Source organism: Pan paniscus, chromosome 5, assembly GCF_029289425.2.
Source record: "Pan paniscus chromosome 5, NHGRI_mPanPan1-v2.0_pri, whole genome shotgun sequence".
NCBI classification, from domain to species: domain Eukaryota; kingdom Metazoa; phylum Chordata; class Mammalia; order Primates; family Hominidae; genus Pan; species Pan paniscus.
In genome coordinates, this window is record NC_073254.2 from 132,156,409 (window position 1) to 132,174,803 (window position 18,395).

The window sequence follows — 18,395 nt, forward strand, 5'->3', positions numbered from 1 at the left end:
TAACCCATTCTTCTAACATCTTCTGTGGACCTTACAACATTTAAATGAAGTCCTGTTGTCTGCAAGGAAGAGATAAAGAGGTATTTGTAGGTATGTTAAATGGATTGTTTTCTTCTGTATCCTGTGTGCTAAGACAACTGAAGTCTCCAGGGATACCCTAGTCTCTGGAATCCTAAATCAAGGCTGCAAACAAGTTGTTTAACACTTGATACTTGGGCATGCTCATCTATGATAGAGAACAGGTGAAGAGTTTTTTGCAGGTATGACTTATGTAGTTTCAAAACTGTCTTCCCCAAAGAAAAGTTTGAGAACCTGAATATTGACTCATACTTGTTCTATCTGCTGCTCTTGCATGAATATCCAAGTCTTTAGTACTCTCAACTGTCTCTTACCGGGCACATGGCACTGATGTGGAGGGGTCCATATTATAGATGTGCTTAAAGTTGTACAAGCTGATCACATCATTATTCAAAGTGGCCAGTTCCAGGCAGCCAACAAAGCCAGGCAGGTTTAAGCTGGTAGGGAGCTATGCAATAGAAAAAGTAAAACCACTTGTCTCATGGTCATATTTTACTCAGACATCACAGAACAGACAATGCAACTAATAGTAGGTCAAGGAGACCTACCCCTTTGTAGAAATATCTTTCTAGACCCGAGTGTGTTTATGCCATATCATTTAGATATGGCATAACTTGTCAGTTGTGCAAATCTTAGCAGAGAAAGTGGGATTTACTGAGCATAGATTATGTGCTGGTCATAGGCTTTACAGTGAATTCATGACAAAAATCAGTCCTTACGCCAGCTTTGTTAGGTAGGTATTCTTGTTCTCATATAATGAGAAGGAAAATAATTCTCAGATAAATTCCAATTATGTGCCCATAACTAGTAATAATAGTCCTGAAATTGGAACCCTAGATCAACTTCCCATCTTCTTCGACCTTTCCTTTATCCCCCTTCATCAGATTTCATAGTCTCTCCGAAGTCCCACCCCCTCTCTCATCCCAGATACTTTATTTCATACCTGTATTAGGTGAGATAACTGAATTTTTGAAACCACCACTGCAAAGCTGAAGATTAGATCTAAACTGTGGTGACACCACAAGCTACGGACCTTCCTGTGGCAGGTGGGGGTAATATTAATTACATATGCATGTATCAGAATGAATGAACTGATCTTCAGGAGTTAGCTATAACTTGAAAGCATTTGACATTATGAAAATATGAGTAGCATAGACCAGATTTACACATCAGGTTTATAGATTCTGGTTCAGAATTCTACTCCTCCATGAACTAAGCTCTTAAAGTGATATCAGCAACCCCCAAGTCATTATAGGTTTATGGATTTATAAAAACAATTACTGTAGATTTGTAATAGGTCAAAATATAGCTGTATGGCTGACCTTGAAGTTGGAAGGCACTCCACCAACATAAAACACTGTGTCCTCAGGGTCCAGGTCCAGCAGAGAGTCATCTCCCGAAAATTCCCCCTTTTTAATGAACTTTTCCTCTGCTGTGCTACTTAGACTCGGGACTGTTAAAAACACCTTTCCATGTTTTCCCACCCTATTAAGATAAATAATTTTCACTTGTTATTATATAATTCATAGAAAATACTTTTTAAATGTCAAAATGTTAATGCTCCCTCATCACAAAATGGGTAATTTTGTGACACTAATAAGCATTTACAAAATACCACAATCAATGAGAAAGAGAAGAAAGACATTCCATTTTGAAGTTAATTCATGGATTGACCAGGTAAAATCTAATAATCAGATCGTGATTTAGAAATGACTTTTTTTTTTCTTTCCTACTAAGGTGTTTGGGAAAGAGTACAAGAATAATGGAAGAAAACGGAGCAAGAATAAAGGGAGGAAAATGCTATTTATAACATCCACAGGAAGACTGTGTATGTGTGTGTGTGTGTGCACGCACATGTGCACGTTCAACAGGTTTCTTGTGATATGTGCATATATGCCCTGTGTCATGGATTCACTGTACCTTTCAATCTTGACAATGCTGAAGTAAGCAGGCCAGGAACTGATGGGCTTGGAGTCCAGGGGAATCTCCACATCTTTAGTTCCCAAATTATAGACGTATACCAGGTTATCATTTTTGATTGCAAGACCCATATACTCTTTTTTGGCCTGAAATATCAAGAAGTAAGAAGTCATTTAAATAAAATTCATAAGAATGAACATCATCTTTTTTAAAGGACAATCAGAAATCCAAATATTTGGGTATATACAAGTGACTTCTGGCCTGAATTATTATCCGAAGCTCCTGTGAGCAGGCAGTGGCTCTTCCTTTCCAGCCTCCCTGTGGCCACATCAGAGTCTGCTAGCCCCATCCTTGCTCAGGCTCGTGGAAATTTGTTGGCTGCCAGGAATGGGCTAATTTCGTGAGGCTAACCCAGGAATATAATACAGCCTGACAGTACCGATCACTATGCATCTCCAAACAGGATTCAGCATCAAACAGAATAGGCTTCTGTCTTTCTGAAAGTCTTTGAGGTGTTCCATTCAGACTCATCAAAGTTAGTAGTGTGATGGTGATAGGAAACAATCCCCACAATATCCCACACAGAGAAGAAATGACTTGTCCTTGAGTCATTCTTTTAATTTTGCCATTAAAATGAGATCGTCTGAGTTACCAGAATGGGCATTGTTTTGGTTTGTTTGCCTAGGTGGCTTTATTTTAGGCAAGAGAAAAAGCAGCTTTCCTCGTAAATATTATTCCCTCCTTTCGAACCCATGTGCTTACGTTTTTGCTTCCGAGGTACAGGATAAACTGATCTGCAGTCTCGGTCAGTTCCGGCCGCTTCACAGGGGGTTTCATGTACAGGCTCAGAGACGTGAAGGCCTTTAAGTCATCCATACTGGTTCTCGAGTGCACTTCCACAGCTGACTGGCCATCAAACATCATGGAGACTTGGATCTGGAGTGACACAATGGTTTCATTAAAAGTGCTTTGCAGAAATGGGCAGAGTGCTTTCCCGTGGTTCCCTCATTCGTGACAGGGGCCTCTAAGCTCTCTTCACCTGCATACCTGTAGTTATTTACCACATCCTCCCCTAGTTGAAGAGAAAACTTAGGGCAGATAGTGACACAGTAGTTTAAAGTGGGGTGAAAGAAAGCAAAAAAAAAGTGGTGACTAAGTAGATCCAAGAATGAGGATAAATATGAATTCCACCATGAACAGTATACTTGGTTTGGGTGAACTAAACAACTTGCTCAAGTTGTCTGGTCAGTATACAATTCACAAGGCTCATACAATTTATACAAAACTAATTGTTTGGGAGAAGTAGAACTAATTTTGGTTACTAATACAGCTGGGACTTTGTCCCTAGGGTCCTCATAAAAGGGACATGGGGTGAGGCTGTGAGCAACATCCTTGCCCTTGTCTACACGGTTGGGAGGGGTCAGGACTAGCTTTGTAGTCTCAGACCAGGTGGGCTCTGCCACTTCCTAACTATGTAACCTTGAGCAAGTCACTTAACCTTCAGTTTCCTCATCTGTGAAATGAGGATAATAAATTTGTTGTGAGCATGAAATACGATAACTATAAAGTGCTTTCCAGTGCCTGGTCCTACCATTATAATAACTGTAATAATGAGCTCATAAGGTGCCTCTTATAATGGCTCACAGAAAGGCATCACAACAAAGCACAATTCAGTAAGTGCATTTCTAAGAGGCCCAATATGATATGCTGAGCTGGTCTGATTCAGGGGTAATTTTTAGAGTATTTACAAGTGGATGGATTGTGTATACTTATGTCATTTATCTGAATCTTTCCAAATGATTAGGCATCTTTATATTAATTTATTAATATTGATTTGGCTAATGTGGGTGGTCAGTGAGCTCAAGGCTCTATTTCCAAATGACTGGAGTGCAGCTGTCCTATGTTACCAGTTGAGTAAAAACTAATACTTTTTTTTTGTTTTTGGAGACACAGTCTCACTGTCACCCAGGCCGGAGTGCAGTAGCACAATGTCAGCTCACTGCAACCTCCGCCTCCCAGGTTCAAACAATGCTCGTGCCTCAGCCTCCTGAGTAACTGGGACTACAGGTGTGTGCCACCACGCCCAGACAATTTTTGTATTTTGGTAGAGACAGGGTTTTGCCATGTTGGCTAGGCTGGTCTCAAACTCCTGGACTCAAGGGATCTGCCCACCTTGGCCTCCCAAAGTGCTGAGATTACAGGCATGAGCCACCGCACCCGGCCAAGACCAATACATCTTAATAAACAAGAAGTGTGGGGGATTAAAGTCTTACATTAATAAGTGAGAGTCTGAGAATAGTGCATGTCTGCATGAAAAGCATCCCACTTGGGGGCACTGAGTGAGCTCCCAACTCCCAAAGGTGGGGCTAAGTCTGTCTTTAGCAAATGGTCTTAGGTGATTAAGGTCCCAAAGTCATACTCTTTGTAGAAATAATATTACAAGAAAGCACTCATAAAAACCTAGCTTTTAGAATGCCATTTCTTGATGTACCTTTAGATAAACCTTTTTTGAAAATGTTCACTGGGGCATCTAAATAAGGTAATTTGTCACAAGGGACCATTTATCATCATTTAAAAGTCAGGTCTATTTACCAAGAATAATCTTCTACATTACGAAATAGTTGATTTCTAACTCTTCTTTCTGTCAGTAATTAGGACCAGTAGTCTGCTCAGGCCGATTCTTAACTGAGAAAATAAAACCATATACTTTGGTCATAAAAAGTGAGTCTGGTCTATGGATCAATTAAAAAAATTCAAGAGGTCCAAGAACAAGCTCCACTTTGCCACATTGAAAAGTAATTGCTATGTCAGGAGATGTTCCTACAAATGCCAGCTCTAGTTATCTTCTGCTAAGTTGCTTCTATATGTGTCCCAAAACACATACAGTGTGTTTGTTGAGTTTATTCCTCTTAGCCAGTATGTGATTCCTCAGTCAACCTTGCGGGTGGTCAGTAAAAGCTTCTGCATAATTTGTGTTGTACCAGATAATTTCTTGAAGGGGTAGGACAGATGGGATAGATTATTCCATTATGGTAATTGCACTAAAGCAGCTGTTAAAATAACAAATAAAATATAAGAACGAATTGAGGCTTTCATTGAGGCTTTACTTCTTTTGCTATATTAGCTTTATTGACTAGTTTAACTCTGTGGTTTTTAAACCTGGCTACACATTAGAATAACCTGGGAGCTTTAAAGAACATACAGGTACTGAGCCCTTTCTCCACAGAGTCTGATCTATTGCTTTCAGGTTGGGACCAGGAATTGGTTTCGTTTTCAGTGTTCCTCACGTGTTTCTAATTAGCAAATGGGGCTGAGAACTACTGAGTTGGAGAATACAGCAGAAAGGTCCAGGCTCTGGAAGCTGCCCAAGCAGTTGGAGCTCAGCTTCATGTTATTATTATCGCTGACTGACTGATGAGTCTTTTCATCAGTTACCTTGCTGGCAACACTTCTGGTCTGAGCAATGAGCTCTCGGATCCTCTGGATGCTGGCAGAAACGTTGCTTGCAGGTCGCTTCTGCTCAACCGTACGAAGCTGATCCAAGAGCTGAGGGACAACCTCGGTCAGATTTCTTACTGCAGTTAATAAAAATTAATCATTTAAGAAAATAACTCAATATTATATTTCAAGAATCAGATGTAGACAACAAACATGGATTACATATGGTAGAACTAAGAGAAATTATTTTTAATCCTGCAAAATTAATAATAAAGCCTGTAAGGTACACAGATGTGCTTTGATCAGGGAATAGGTTGAGGCAGACATCTGGGCCAGATGGACTCAGCTAGTTTAGGGCACAGGTGCATACTCCATTTGTTATATAACCTGTTTGTGTAAGCTCATACTTGGCTCACAGCCACTATTGTTTGAAAAGGTATAACTGCCCTGCCGATGCCATGCACAGGACGCGTGCTCTTGTGCCCAGAGAAAGAGAGAATGCCAAGGCCGCCTGTCTTGCAGACGGACAGAGGGAGAGCCAGGGCTCGACATGGCTCAGGCGTGCTAGTGCCCAAAGAGAGAGTAACGCTACTGACCCCTGTAGGGGAGAGCCAGTTGCCTTGAAGGTAGGCATGGGGGAGCCAGGAACCAGCTTGTGCCTGGAAAGAGAGAAAGTTAAGCTGCTGACCCTGAAGGCAAGAGCGAGCCGACTGCTCAGCTGTGTGTGGGAGCAGCCAGAGCAAGCAGCCGAGACAGAGCAGACAGTGTGAGAGAGCTTCTGATGAGAGAGCTGCTGAACAGAACTACATTTCACCTGTCTACATCCCTCAAGTGTTCTTTCAGCCACCCACCCACTCCACTCAGACCTCAGAATGGGCTCGAACCTGACCCCGAGCATGACATTTGGCATAGTCGTGGACCTAACAAAGCCCAAAGCACAGTTCGTTTCTATTTTTGTGACATTTATAGTACTTACTGATCTAAAAATTGTATCTAGAGCAGGCTTTTTCTAAAGGGCAGGGTCCACGGTATATATACAAATGTTCCTTTAACCATATAGCACAGGTTCTGCTTGCATTTCTAATATAACTGATATAACAGGTCAAGAGGAATACTGGGAAAAAAGGTGGGAAGATTGTTTTCCACCTTTTTTCCTTTTCTATGTTTTCTTCCTCTTCTATGTTTTCTAAACATAGAAAAGAGCGCAAGTCAGATGGGCTTGATGGCTCACGCCTGTAATCCCAGAACTTTGGGAGGCCAAGGCTGGTGGATCACCTGAGGTCAGGAGGTTGAGACCAGCCTGGCCAACATGGCAAAACCCCATCTCTACTAAAAATACAAAAATTATCCAGGTATGGTGGTGCACGCCTGTAATCCCAGCTACTCGGGAGGCTGAGGCGGGAGAATCGCTTGAACCCGAGAGGCAGAGGTTGCAATGGGCCAAGATCGCACCACTGCACTCCAGCCGGGGCGACAGAGCGAGACTATGTCTCAAAAAAAAAAAAGCACCGGTCATAAGAATACAGCTTGATGAGAGAAACTCAAAACAAAGAGAATGGCATAAATTTTTCCAGAGTTTCATTGACTGAACAGTGGTTCTTAAAGTGTGGTTCCCAGACAAGCAGCAGCAGCATCACCAGGAACTTGTCAGAAATGCAAGTTCTTGGCCCTGTCCCGAGCCCACTGAATCAGCAATTCCTGGAGTGGGATCCAGCAGTCTGTTTAACAAGCCCTCCAGGTGATTCTAATGCACACTATCATTTGAAAACCATTGGCTCAGAGAGGAAATACTTTTGAGGTATTCTCTTACCTAAGGGCAGGGCCATGGTCATTAAGCATTAGTAGCTGGGCAAGAGCAAGCATCTTCCTAGAGAAAAACTAAACTCAGATTCAGGAGACTATGTCAGTGCAGATCAAGGAAACATCCCTTCTCTGTACTTAGGACACACGATGTTTCTCCAGCGCAAGGAATAGAATTAAGTAAAATAATAGCAACTATCAGTTTATTATATTGATTAATACAGAGGTAAATATTTATTGTTTGGATCACTGACAACGACATTTATTTTAGAGTATACTAGTCTTTAAAAACTAGAGATAATATACTTAATGAATTATGTTAGATATTGATTATGGAAATGTTTATAAGACAGAGTCCCCCTGCTCCCTACAATCAATTCTCTCAGAAAAAGGGAGCCACCTTATATTACTTATAAAGTGTCTTACATTATGGTATCCTCTTTCATTTACTTTGTTTTGAACCACAAAATGCTATTTGAGAAAAGCACAGTAAACAATTTCAATTTTTTGAAACTTCTGGATGCTTATTGGAATCACTTGATAAGACTGGTAAAAAATGGGAAAAAAATGTAACAGATTTGGTACATATTCCCGAGGCAATATCATTATAAATGTAATAATTGAATTTCATATAGGCAAATCTTTTAAAGACAAAATTTTAAAAGCACTTCCTTGAGTGGTTACATGGAAGAAACGAATATATACTTAAAAGATCATTATAAAAGAGCTATTTTACTGTTATGGGAATGGGTATTTGTAAATTGGAATAAAATTTGTAGTGACAGATCATATATGGATTTATGACCTTTCTTAATTCAGATACAAGTGAAGGTAGTATTGTATGCAAAACCATATTGGAGAACAAAAAGTTCTAGTCATGATTTGTCATGATATTGACAGACATTGCTGTTTAAGAAGTTATGAAGGGATTGGATAAAAATGTGAGAATGGAAAAAGCGAAATTTCACAAGTACTGCCTGGTTCTAATATCTACAAAATAAGTTAGGTAGACATGAAAATATTTCATTTTCATTTCTATAGAACTGTATATTCAAGCTGGCCAACACGCTGTTCTTAATAGAAAGCTGGGGTTATGTTTGGCCGTATTCAGTACTTGTTGGTAATAACCTACTTTACTCAGACAAAGAAAAAGCAATGTTGCCTAGTAAAAGCAATGCCATTTAGTAATTTTTTTTCTAAAAGCTAAACAGTATTTTGTTAAGATTATTTACCCAACATTTGATTAACCTTGTTCCCTAAAAGATAAGTCTTACGTTGATACAATTGCTACCATAATTTCACATAGAAAAAATTATGACTCTTTACCAATCCATCTAGTGTTCATGCGAAATATATGTATGTTTCTCGTATGTATTTAGACAGGTATAGATAGATAGATAGATGAACAGTGCAAAACCTTTTCTTTTTCTAAGCTAACTTCTATAATTTTCGAATCCAAAACCCAAATGAAGAAAACTGTTTTTTGACAAAAGATGTATAGAGTTTAATGGCCAATTCCTTAATTAGATTCAAATTGTGAAATTTCTAAGTGATACCTGCATCCCTAGCAGAGTTCACTGCAGTGTTGTAAGCAGAAGAGTCAAAATGTTGAAGATTCTGTGACCAGTTGGTTAGATTGTTGGCCATGGGGGCAGTGGCCTGCTGCACCTCCATCGTCGTCCTGTTGGCTTCCTCGGTGATCAGTCTAGACTGCCCCAGGCGCTGCTGGGCATCCCCTTTACACAGAGCACAGGGTCATTCACTTTGCAGAGAAGCCGGATATTTGTTGGGGAACATTAACACGCCTTTAACCCTTGAATGAAACAGATCTCACATTTTGGGCTCTTAAGCAAAAGTAAGATTTTTGGATAACCATGTGGCTCACTGAAAACATTTCCAAATTAAGAGGTAAATTTAAAAAGAAGAGTAATTGTATTTCCTATAACCTGGTAAGAAAGCCATAGAAAATGCATATGAGATTTTAACTCGTAAGAGGTTTGTGTCTGAAATTAATTGCAAATATCACTGTCTTTTATGAAAAAGTAGGCTTGTGGAACACTTCTGCCATAAAAATGATTCTATAGAAGTTAATCAATAAAGAAAGATAATTTTTTAATAGAAAAAAAGCAAATTTAAAAGAGTTTTAGTAGTGAATTCCCATTTTTGTTAAAAATTACATCTTTAAAATAACCATGATGTAAATTTACAACAAAAAATTTTGTCTAGGGGATGGGATTATAGGTGATTTTCTTTTTTTCTTATCCGCATTTTCTAATATTTCTATAAGAATTATTTATTATTTTTATAAAAATAATTATAATTCATTTAGGTGACTTTATAACTTCAAATTTTATAAATTTGAAGTTATGCCCTAATTTGGTTATTGGATTGGTTATATGCCCTAATTTGGTTATTGGATTTCTTTGGCCACAACTGTAATGTAATTAGAACTGTAAAACAATTATAAATTTGAAGTTATACCATCACCAAAGTGAATTATAATTATTTTTATTATAAAAATAATAATTTAATAATATATAAATAATAATTTATTAAAGTGAGGATATATTTCATTTAGCCTCACATATTCTGGATTCTGATAAATGCTAGTTTCAATCCTGAATCTGCTTCTTACTGGCTGTGCCTGTTGCAGCAAGTTCCCTAACCTTCATGAACCTCAGGGTTCATATCAGCCTGAAGGCAATAGTGGTACTTATCCCCATGACATAAAGTATTAATATGGTTGGCTGTGTTCCCACCCAAATCTCATCTTGAATTGTAATCTCCATAATCCCCATGTGTCATGGGAGGGATGGGTGGGAAATAATTGGATCATGGGGGCAGTTTTCCCCATGCTATTCTTGTGATAGTGAGTTCTCATGAGATCTCATGGTTTTAGAAGTGTCTGGCATTTCCCCTTTGCTCAGCAATCATTCTCTATCCTGTCACCCTGTAAAGAGGTGCTTTCTGCCATGACTGTAGTTTTCCTGAGGCCTCCCCAGCCATGCAGAACTGTTAGTCAATTAAACCTCTTTTCTTATAAATTACGCAGTGTTGGCTATTTCTTCATAGCAGCGTGAGAATGGACTAATACAGCTATGTTGAACACTTAGGACAATGCCCAGCTCACACTAAGCATCAATAAACAGTCATTCTGATGATGGTGATGATGAGGCTTCTCCATGAAGGACCACTCTCCTGGCCAGAGCTTTGGTGCACTGTAGCACTGTAGCTAGGATTTGCTCATTCTAGTAAAACACCCATATGCTGCACTAGTGTTTTAACTTTCACTGCGCGAAGGAAGGCACATCTGCTTCCAATCACATCTATCTAAGATACCACTGCAGTCCCAGATTAAGCAAAACGTGTGCTTTTGTTTCTCTATTTGGGCTTGTTGGTCTCCCTGGTTTCTATTTGGTCTCTGGGCCTGTTGCTTATATGGTAAGAATGACTTGACATGTAACAGAGGGAAGCTGTTTACAGCTGGGCCAAAGAAATCCAATAACCAAATTAGGGCATATTGTTATGAGGAAGGATGTTCATAAGAAAGCCATTACCAAACACTATAAACAGCATGATCCCATTAAAAGACACACACACACACACACACACACACACAGACACACACACACACACACACACACACACACACACAGAGGAAATGCTGGAAAAAAAGGCTCTCAAATCTAAAGATCACCTCTAGGTGGTGTGATTACAGCATTTATATTTAGTTTCTTCTTTTTGTTTTCTAGAACTTTTTTTTGTGATGAACGTATTTTGTCATCAGAAAATAACATTTATGTATAAAATCATTGACAAACAAAGAATTACCTAATCCTTCCTTGAAGGTTTACCTTACACTCCAGTGAACCAACAGATGAGACTTCAATTCTCTCTGATGCTTACCTCTCTCTGCTGCTTGTAGTTGCTTAACGGCATCACTGAGTCTGGTTTTAAGGGCACTTTTCCTTGCTAGGGCTCCACCCACACGCCTGCTAGTGTCAGCCACTGCTTCATCACTGCCTGTGGAGAAGCAGCAGAAAGAAGTACTAGTGGAGCCAAGATGCCTCGAAAAGGATTCCATTTCAACAAGGAAACTTCTCATTTGTACGATGCAGCCATCTGCAGTATTTGCAGTATTCTGAATACTCTGAACATAGATCAACAATTCTGGAAAGTAGCATTTAAAATTCGAGGTACAGAATTGCAGAACACTTGTAATACTGCTTGTGAGTGACTTAGGATACCATCATGGTTAATTTCTTTGATTGAAACATATAGCCCTGCCGTGACTAATAACACCAAGCAGCACAATTGTTAAAGAGCTGAAAAGAAAAAAATCTCTCTCTCTCTACATATATATGATAACGACTGGTTATAAAAATAATCCTTGTTTTCTTATTTGTTTCAATAAAATTTTAATTGCAATATAACATACATCTAGAAAAAGGCACCCTTTATAAATGCACAGCTTGACAAATGTTCACAAAATGAACACAAAACATAACCAGCATCCAAGTCAAGAAAATAGAAACTTATTACCACCTTTGAAGCTCCCTAGAGCCCTTGTGATGACCCGAAGATAATCACTTTTTTGAATTCTATCTCCATCTGTTTGTGTCTGTTTTTAAACATTATTCAAGAGAGGATATGGTATTATAATCTTTTACATCTGTCTTAATTATTACTATATAGAGCTATAATACACCTTGATAATGTAGTTTGTCTTCCAGCTTTGTTTTTATTCTTCAAGACAGTCTTGGCTATTCTTGGCTTTCCCCTCTCATTTCCATATAAATTCTAGAATATTCAGCTCAGGTACTTTAATTAATACTGAATTAAATCTGTAGATGAATTTGGGAGAATTGTCATTTTTACACATTTTAATCTTCTACTCAATGAATATGGTATTTATTTATCATTTATATATAAATTCTTGTTTAGATCTTCATTTATTTAGATCTTTATGCGTAGCAACCTTAGCTTCTTTTATCAGATTTATTCCTATGTATTTGATGCTATTGCAAACACTGTTATTTTTAAAAGTTAATTTCCCAATGTTGTATGTAAAATTAAACCGGATTTTTACACATTGAATTGGTAATGTAGGGTGTCCTTGTATTGTTTCTAATATTAGTGGAAAAGCATTCAATATTTCCATTTTAATTGCTGAATATTATTTTATTTTTCAGGTTATGGAAGTTTCCTTCTATTCTCAGTTTGCCGAAAGTCTCTTTTAAAAGTCAAAAATCTTTTTTAAAAGTCAAGTTTGTTAAATAACTTTTCTGCATGTAGTGAGATGATCATATGAATTTCTCCTATATCCTATAAATGTGACAAATTACAATTGATTTTTTAAATGTTAAACTATTCTTGAAATCCTAAAATAAACTCAAATTGGTAATCATATATTGCACTTTATAGGTGTGCTAGATTTGATTTGCTAATATATTGATTAGAATTTTTGTATCTCTTTTTGTGAGAGAATTTGGCTTATAATTTTCCTTTTTAATAATATCCTTAAGTGATTCAAGTAACCAAGTTTTGTTGGCTTCATAAAACAAGTTCCGGAGTGCTTTCTTGTTTTCTATTTTCTAGAAGAGCTCGTATAAAAGTGGTGTTATTTCTTCTTTAAATGTTTAAGAATTCACTGGGGCAGCCATCTGAGCCTTGAGATTTCTTTGTGGGTAGGGATCGATTAATGGTTAAATTTATTATACATATGTATGTACATACAGTTCTATCAGATTTTGTATTTGCATCAGTTTTGAGAGTCTTTTGCTTATAAAATTGTTCTTGAAAGCATACTTGTGGCACAGTCACTAGACTGGTTATCTTTGAGCAAATCCCATCAGATCATGATTTAATTACCTCATCATCTGAACTAAAGGATCAACTTTGCCAGTAATTCTTCGTTTTTGTTTGTGCTTTAATTCCAAAGCACTGAGAATTTTCTTTCTTAACAAACAGAAAAATAGTTTTATCACTTCTAATTACACTTTTCTCTTTCTCTCCAATGGGATTGTAAATATACACTCTCTGACGGCACCCCTTTGCTGTTCTATTAGGTAGTCTTGATGTGATTGGTTTAATGTTATCTTTCCCCCCCAAATATGTGTATAATGGGTGGTGGTGTCATGAAGTACAGTTAACCAAATACAAGCACTTCTTTCATATTTTCTCTGGGTAGTGTGAAGAATTTGCATTGCACCCTGCCTCCTTCCTCTTTTCTAATTTCAATTTCCAAACATTATAATACAATGTTTTAGCTCTTATTTTGGGTCTCATGACTGCAAAAACAAAAAAAAATACTACCTGATATACTGAGAAAGAATATATTTAACTCTATATTTGGAGCTCTTGATAAAAAGAGGAGGAAGAAAATCAATTTTGGGCTTGATGTTTATAAGAAGAAATGTTTCATAAGAAGTGTGTTCTATTTGGAATTTACTGACTCGCATAAATACTTTTCATTTTGCAAATGAGTTAAGTAGAAGATTCATTTAAATAGCAGCTTCCTGAGATTATATTGACTATCAACTATTTGATATATAATGAAAAGGAAATTTGGGAAATAAAGATTACTGATCATTGAAAGGAATTTGGAATGAAGAAAAGGTAATCTGAAATTATAATGTAATTCAGTAGATGACTATGGTTTAATTTGAAAACCTGAATGTACATCACAAATGTGTGTATTATGAAAGGAAGACAGTCCTATAAAGTTCTAAGCCACACAGTACTAACTCCCTGTTGTTGTTCCTTTTGCAAATAAATACAGAAAGGGATTTGGTCAAATGAGATCATGAAATAGGTGAACAGGTCTGCAAAATATTCAAACAGGCTAATGCAGAGAGATTTATCAGACATAAAATATGGAACTTTGAAGGGATGTGGGTAGGGATCGATTAATGGTTAAATTTAAAATAGAAAAGTTGCTTTTATGAGGTTCAATAACTCAATAATGACAAGACTGAGAGAATATATTACAAGTTATCAAAAAGAATAAAATATTTAAGTCACTGTGTCATGAAGACTGACACATTCTGATCTTCACAAGAAACAAAAGCAATACATAGATATAGCAACATTTATTTTAAAATATTTTACTGTTAATATTCTAATTCTTCACTACTGATATTCTAATTATTTTCCATAGAGTATGTTCAGGATAGACTTACATAATAAATTAATTAGACATATAATAATTAGACTAGAGAAACAATGACACTTTTTATTGCCTTTGTTTGCCCAGAAAAATAAAATAACAGTTGTTTTATGGGAAATAAATAGTTAAGTATCTGTGTATGAAAAGCAAAGTGCATTTATCTTCTCTATGTAATGGCTCTTTGCAAAAGATAAAGAAAATGCATGGTTAAATGAGATTAATTACTTCAACAAAATTGGGTGAGGTTTTTAGTTTCAAACTTGGCCTTTGTTTTTAGGTGGCAGTTAGAAGTTCGCTAGATGATGAATTTCCAACCTCATTAGTCAATGTTCAAAAATCCTTAGGAATTAGTTCATTATCTCAGAGATGAATAATGTTTAGTGAATTTCTTAGTCCATTCAATTGTTTTTAAGAGTAACTCACAAGATTCAAAATTGTCTAATGCGATTTTGCTTTTATTTTTCCTTCCCTCCCTCACCCTTGGATGTGCATACTTTAGCAGATGCAAACACTGGCCTTTGGAAATGCTTCTTACCATATGCTTGTTAGGTCTGTCCTAAATACAGTAACCTACGTAGAACACAAACTACAAAAAAAAAAAAAAAAAAAAGAAAGAAAAGCAAATAACCAGATGGCTTTGTGGTACCCTGTCATCCTAATTGACTCACAGTGATGACTCGTTCCTTCATGGGAAACATTTTAAAAGGCCTTCGAAATTGTTCAAGAAAGAGGAAATTTTGTGCAATATAGTTTTAGTGTTAAGTGTATTTTAGGACATTTTCCCCTAAAAATTGGTATTTATGGTAAGTTTCTATTAATCAGCCTATTTGATTAGCAGGAAGAGCCACAGTATGTGAGATAGCTATGTGTTTCCATGTAGTTTACTACATAGCAGTTTTTTTTTCAATCACAATTTAAAGTATCAAATCTTTGCTCTTTTGTAACTTGACTCTGAGCAGGAAGTACTGATATGTTATGTAGTTATAATACTATTCTTTAATCCTAGATTTGGAAATCTCTGTCTATGTGTATGAAAGGAGGGAAGCAGCTATAAATTAGAAGGGAGATAAGAAAGTGAAGATATTTACTAGACTCTGCCTTTGCTTGCAGTTCTCTGGCTTGATTGAGGAGGTTCTCACTTTCATCTTTATGGTAAATGATTTGAGTATCAATCCCACTCACCGCCTACAAAGGAATTGAGAGAAGAGGGTAAAAATGACAGCAGAAGAAATCAGCTATTCATAGTTGAAGGATTTAAATGACACAGTTTATCTGCTAAACACCAAGCAAAATTCATTCAGCTTCATTTTCACAGCTTAAAATTAAGGTCAAATATGTGACCATGAGGAAGTAATGCCTTTGCCATTTTCAAGGTAATGTTTTTTTGGGAAAGATTCAGTGAACCTAGAACAAAGCCCTGGCCAAGGCCCCACCAAAGTGCTTGCCACATAGAAGCCACATAATCAATAATTTTGAGTTGAAAAAAATATAAATGAATGCATAAAGTATCTTCTCTATCAGCAGGAACTAATTTTAAATACATATTTTTTTTTTCAGGGACTTTGGCTAAAAAAAATAAACTGTCAAAGGAACTGGCATTTGCTGACTGGACTACAGCACATCTCGAAGAATCTGCAGACTGAAACCTTCAAGGCATTCATGAAATGGTCTTTCCTTAGTTCCCCTGCCCTTTCCACTCTTTCTGCCATTTGGATTTCACACTGGAAGTTCAAGAGATGACATCAGAAAACAGAAAAGCCAGTGGGAAAGGCAAGGTATAAAGAACTTTCAGGGAATACTCACATCATAAATTCGGTCAGTGGTGTTCAAAGCAAATTCTGCTGTTTCATTGGCTTCACTAACATAATTAACAATATTTTCATAGACATTTGATGCATCCAAAGCCTTCTGTACCAGCCCGTTCATATCTGAACTGTGCAACTTCCTGTTAATAAACAAACATTGTTATTTCTCCTTCTTACCTTCTTGGGGAATGGGGCCATGTTTAATGCTTGCTTTTTAAATACTTCTAGGATCACAGATGCTTCCTTCCTGTTATTCAAAGTCACCTAGTGTGGCAAGGTTTTCTTGAGGGTCACACCTCCTCTGCATTCTTCTGTCTTTGCTGAACAGCATTTTGGTTCTCTGACAGCTGCCTGTCTGGCAGTAGCAGCAGGAAAAGGGAATGACGATTTAAAAACAGCCCTCTGCACTTCTTCTAGCAGGAGTTTGTTTATGTGATGGAGGTCAGGCAGAGGAATGAACCCATTATGATGACTACCTAGTGCTTATCCAAATCAGCATTGTTATTTCCTTTCTGTAGAGGAAGCCAAGGCTCTAGCAGAGTATGCAGAGCTTGGCCAGGGCACGTATTGTCAAGGTTTGTTTCACTCCTGAGGCCTGGCTGCATCCTGGGCCTCAGGAGTGAGACAGCCCCAGCCCTTCCTCAGCACACAGCCCCACCTCAGCCCACCCTCACCCCTGCCCTTTCACACCATAGTCTCTGCCTTTGCCCCTCTCTGGCCTGTGTAAGGTTCATCCAACATTTACTGAGTACCCATCACACAGGGTACTTGCACACTTGCACACAGGGGCTAATAATGTGAGATATAACAGGAATAAAATATAGAAATGCTTGGTATACCATGCCTGGCATCTGCTAATCATCAGGGTTTATTATTATACCTACACCATTTCCTGAATTGGGATTTTAAAACTCTATGTGTACCCGCATAATTTATTTTATTGACAAATACTTCTACTGCCTCTGTAATATAAACTCTAACCTCCACTTCCGCAGTTCGTCTAAATCCTTTGTCTTAATTTTATTCAGTCTTAAATCCACCAATTCCTTAGTTTTTTTTCTCAGTCCCAAACATCGATGATTAGTATCATCACCTCATTTGTCAGTAACTTCCAGAAGGTCCTCTGTGACCCAGTATATGACATTGCAGATCCCACACTGGCTCCTGTCTTCAAACCGCCTGACCTGTTGAGCTCAGTAATTGTTCGTCAATCTCCAGCATCCAGTTCCAGTCCCTGTGTGCTCCCTTACAGGGACTTTCTCTATACTTCTTTGGCTACTTCCCTCTCTGTTAACCAAGTCTATAATCATTCTACCCCCTCTACAGAAGGGCTGACTCATCCATTAGGCACAGCGTTTTCATTTTTTTTTTTCAATCAGAAGAAAAAAATGAGGATAACAATAATAATGGTATTAATCTTTATACCAATGCAGACATGAAATAAAGGTTTTACTTTTTCTATGGAGAAAGGAACCCACCAAGGCAAAAGTGTCTAGGGCCTATAGAAGTCATGGGGCTCTGCTCTACAGAGGGGAGTCTAATCTAAATACTCACTACCTGTTCCTCCCCACAACCCCTTCTGAGAAAATGGCCTCAGATAGCAAAATCTGGGGAAGGCAGACCAGAAAACATTTTTTAAAAAAGGGACAAAAGAAACAAAATGTTACAAATATTTATTAATATTTTAAAATTTTGCTGGCGAGAGTGGTAAGATGTACCAAAGAGCATGAAACAAAGCCTTTATTACTTTGCTTTTAATTACTAGGCACAGAACAAGTACTAACTCAGTATTCAAATTAAACATGTGCTATTGAAATGGAAGCTTCTTAATGAATTTTGTTTATCTTTGTTGGAGCATAGCACGTAAATCATTGTGTACACCCAACAGATGTGGAAGGATATTCACCTTTTGAATGAAGATGTCTCTAAGTTGAAATGCTTTCATGAATATATAGTCAGAAATATTCTAAATGCAAAAGGACTTGAGGGTGATTGATATTTTGGATCACGTTTCATGTAAAGCATGTAGTAACTGTCTTAGAATCATGCTGGAACACTGTTTGTTGCAGAGTGGCATTATACACAGAAGTTATATTTTGGAATCCCAATGAATGGGATGTAGGTACAAAATGACAAAAGAATAATGAAGAGAGCCATAAGATGGATCTCAAAAACAACATTCTGCT

The 18,395-nt window shown here is 37.5% G+C and overlaps 1 protein-coding gene and 1 long non-coding RNA gene across 5 annotated transcripts in view; one reads left to right on the top strand and one right to left on the bottom strand.

The window, feature by feature from the left end:
• LOC134730617 (uncharacterized) overlaps positions 1-16,376 on the top strand; it is a 36,511-nt gene extending 20,135 nt beyond the window's left edge. Inside the window, exon 2 of the long non-coding RNA XR_010112502.1 lies at positions 15,962-16,376. This is a non-coding gene — a long non-coding RNA (uncharacterized LOC134730617). The remainder of the gene's footprint in view (positions 1-15,961) is intronic.
• The window catches only part of LAMA4 (laminin subunit alpha 4), a 145,498-nt gene that overhangs the window by 30,227 nt on the left and 96,876 nt on the right, over positions 1-18,395 (bottom strand). For all 4 annotated transcript variants that reach the window (XM_008975760.5, XM_034962721.3, XM_063605423.1 and 1 more), the window contains 9 exons: positions 16,208-16,349; positions 15,493-15,589; positions 11,143-11,259; positions 8,793-8,972; positions 5,434-5,573; positions 2,761-2,934; positions 1,999-2,144; positions 1,401-1,563; positions 393-526 (listed from right to left, as the gene is read on the bottom strand). In XM_008975760.5, the coding sequence (XP_008974008.2) occupies positions 393-526; positions 1,401-1,563; positions 1,999-2,144; positions 2,761-2,934; positions 5,434-5,573; positions 8,793-8,972; positions 11,143-11,259; positions 15,493-15,589; positions 16,208-16,349 (1,293 nt within the window). The remainder of the gene's footprint in view (positions 1-392; positions 527-1,400; positions 1,564-1,998; positions 2,145-2,760; positions 2,935-5,433; positions 5,574-8,792; positions 8,973-11,142; positions 11,260-15,492; positions 15,590-16,207; positions 16,350-18,395) is intronic.